We start from the raw sequence: 2,038 nt of genomic DNA, 5'->3' as shown, positions 1-2,038 counted from the left end.
ACAGTTTCAAACCAGAAAAATGATGCCCTGGAGTCTGGATTGTGGTTTTATTTGTTGGGTATCCCTCTCCTTCCTTGTTCCCATACATAATCACTCATAAAATATATAAAAAAGGTGGTCTTCGTATTCATGCACATTTCTTTCATCTTTTTGTGATTTTATCTCCTCCCCTCTCAAGTCTCAATGCCAACAGCAAACTCAACCGACACCCCATATCCATGCAGACCATCTCGACATCTTCCCTTCTTCGTATTCTTCTTCTTTCTTGTGATTAGTCCTTATGCATCCTCACAGACAGATACCTTGTCTCCCATGGAGAGAGGAGAAAAGGAGTCTCTGTATTTGGTGATCCAATCGTTGGTTGGTAAATCCTGGAACGGCAGCGATCTCTTCCCTGATCCGTGTGGCTGGACTCCCATCCAAGGCATCTCCTGCGATCTGTTTGGAGACTTCTGGTATGTTACTGTCATAAACGTTGGTCCCATTCATGACAACTCACTCCAATGCACTGAAACAGCAACCATTTCACCCCGCATCTTCCAACTCAAGCACCTCAAATCACTCTCATTCTTCAACTGCTTCAGCTCCCCACACCATCCACAAACCATCCCCACCAAAAACTGGGAATCACTGTCACAGACTCTTGAAACGTTGGAATTTCGCCGGAATCGATGGTTAGTAGGCCGGATCCCCGCGAGTCTCGGCTGCTTGAAGAAGCTGAAGTCGTTGGTGATGTCTGAGAACGCTTTGGAGGGAGCGGTGCCCACAAGTTTGGGTACTTTGATAGCTCTTAACAGGCTGGTTCTTGCAGGAAACAGGCTCAGTGGGGGAATACCAGATACCATGGGGATGTTGAAGGAGCTGCTGATACTTGACCTGAGCTCAAACAGGCTATCTGGGCAGGTGCCAACCACGTTTGGTGGGCTTGGTTCCCTTCTCAAGCTGGATCTGAACAGCAATTCCCTCTCAGGAAAGCTGCCACAGCAACTGGGAGGTATGAGGAATCTGACAATATTGGATCTGAGGAACAACAGTCTCTCTGGGGGGTTGCCAGCATCTTTTGGGGAGATGGATCTTCTTGAAGGGATGCTTGTGGGCAGCAACCCTTTGGTTGATGGGTGCTTGGATGTCCCTTGGGAGAGGCTGGGAAGCTTGGTCACTCTTGATATCTCTGCTTCCAAGTGTGTAGGAAGCATTCCTGAATCACTTGCAGGACTAAAGAAACTAAGGTTTCTTGCTTTGAATGACAACAGTTTCTCAGGTGGGTTGTCTAAGAAGCTAGCAGGGTTGCCTTCTGTGAGTGGCATGTATCTGAACGGGAACGACCTATATGGGGTGTTGGATTTCCCACAGGAGTTCTTTGAGAGGATGGGGAGGCGTTTGGTGGTATGGGGTAACCCAAATCTGTGCTACCCATCTAAGTTGCCTAACAGCTCTGCACCTTATGGCATATCTCCTTGTAAAGGATGAGGGAGAGAAAGAGGGTAATGGTTGGTAATATTACTCAATGCATCTTCCTGGGGACATTTCAAATCACACGACCACCATCAACACAAATTTTGTTTCATGGGTCTGGTTAGCTTTTGAATATTAAAAGTTGGTATTTGAGTTTGCTTACTATTCTTGAAATCACTCTAATCCTGTAACCAAGAATGTGTAGAATTAGGATGTATAGAAAACTATATATTAGATATCAAACAAACCTTTTGGTCTTCCCTTTTCTGTCTTTTTTGCTTTCAATGGTTTTATCTCATGGTTTATTATTGTCGACATCTTTTTGGTTAACGAAGTATCAGCATAGGTTCCATATTGCACGGTTGGAAATTGTTGATGGAACAGTAATGGCGTCAACCGAGGCTATCTTTTTTGGTTTATTTCCTGTTGTGATATTCGCGTCGTACGTGTATGGATGTGGGGAATTTTTGGTGGCCATGAAATGGATGAGGATTGTTTAATCTTTGGACAATGAGACAAAGATAGTGGGAGTATGTCAGGCCTCGGTATTTGGGTTCGCTGGCTTCTGCACCTTGCCATTCAA

General features: G+C 45.1%; 1 protein-coding gene across 1 annotated transcript; it reads left to right on the top strand.

The window, feature by feature from the left end:
- Positions 1 to 312: 312 nt before the first annotated feature.
- Positions 313 to 1,470, top strand: LOC149841162 (uncharacterized). Its single transcript, XM_090005204.1, has one exon. The coding sequence runs from the start codon at positions 313 to 315 to the stop codon at positions 1,468 to 1,470; it is 1,158 nt and encodes a 385-aa protein (XP_089861330.1).
- The last annotated feature ends 568 nt before the right edge of the window (positions 1,471 to 2,038 follow it).

The sequence above is a fragment of the Nuphar pumila genome, chromosome 4 (assembly GCF_984573655.1).
Source record: "Nuphar pumila chromosome 4, dmNupPumi1.hap1.1, whole genome shotgun sequence".
NCBI lineage: Eukaryota > Viridiplantae > Streptophyta > Magnoliopsida > Nymphaeales > Nymphaeaceae > Nuphar > Nuphar pumila.
Note: the sequence above shows the minus strand (reverse complement) of the source record. Positions and strands in the feature narration are given on the sequence as shown.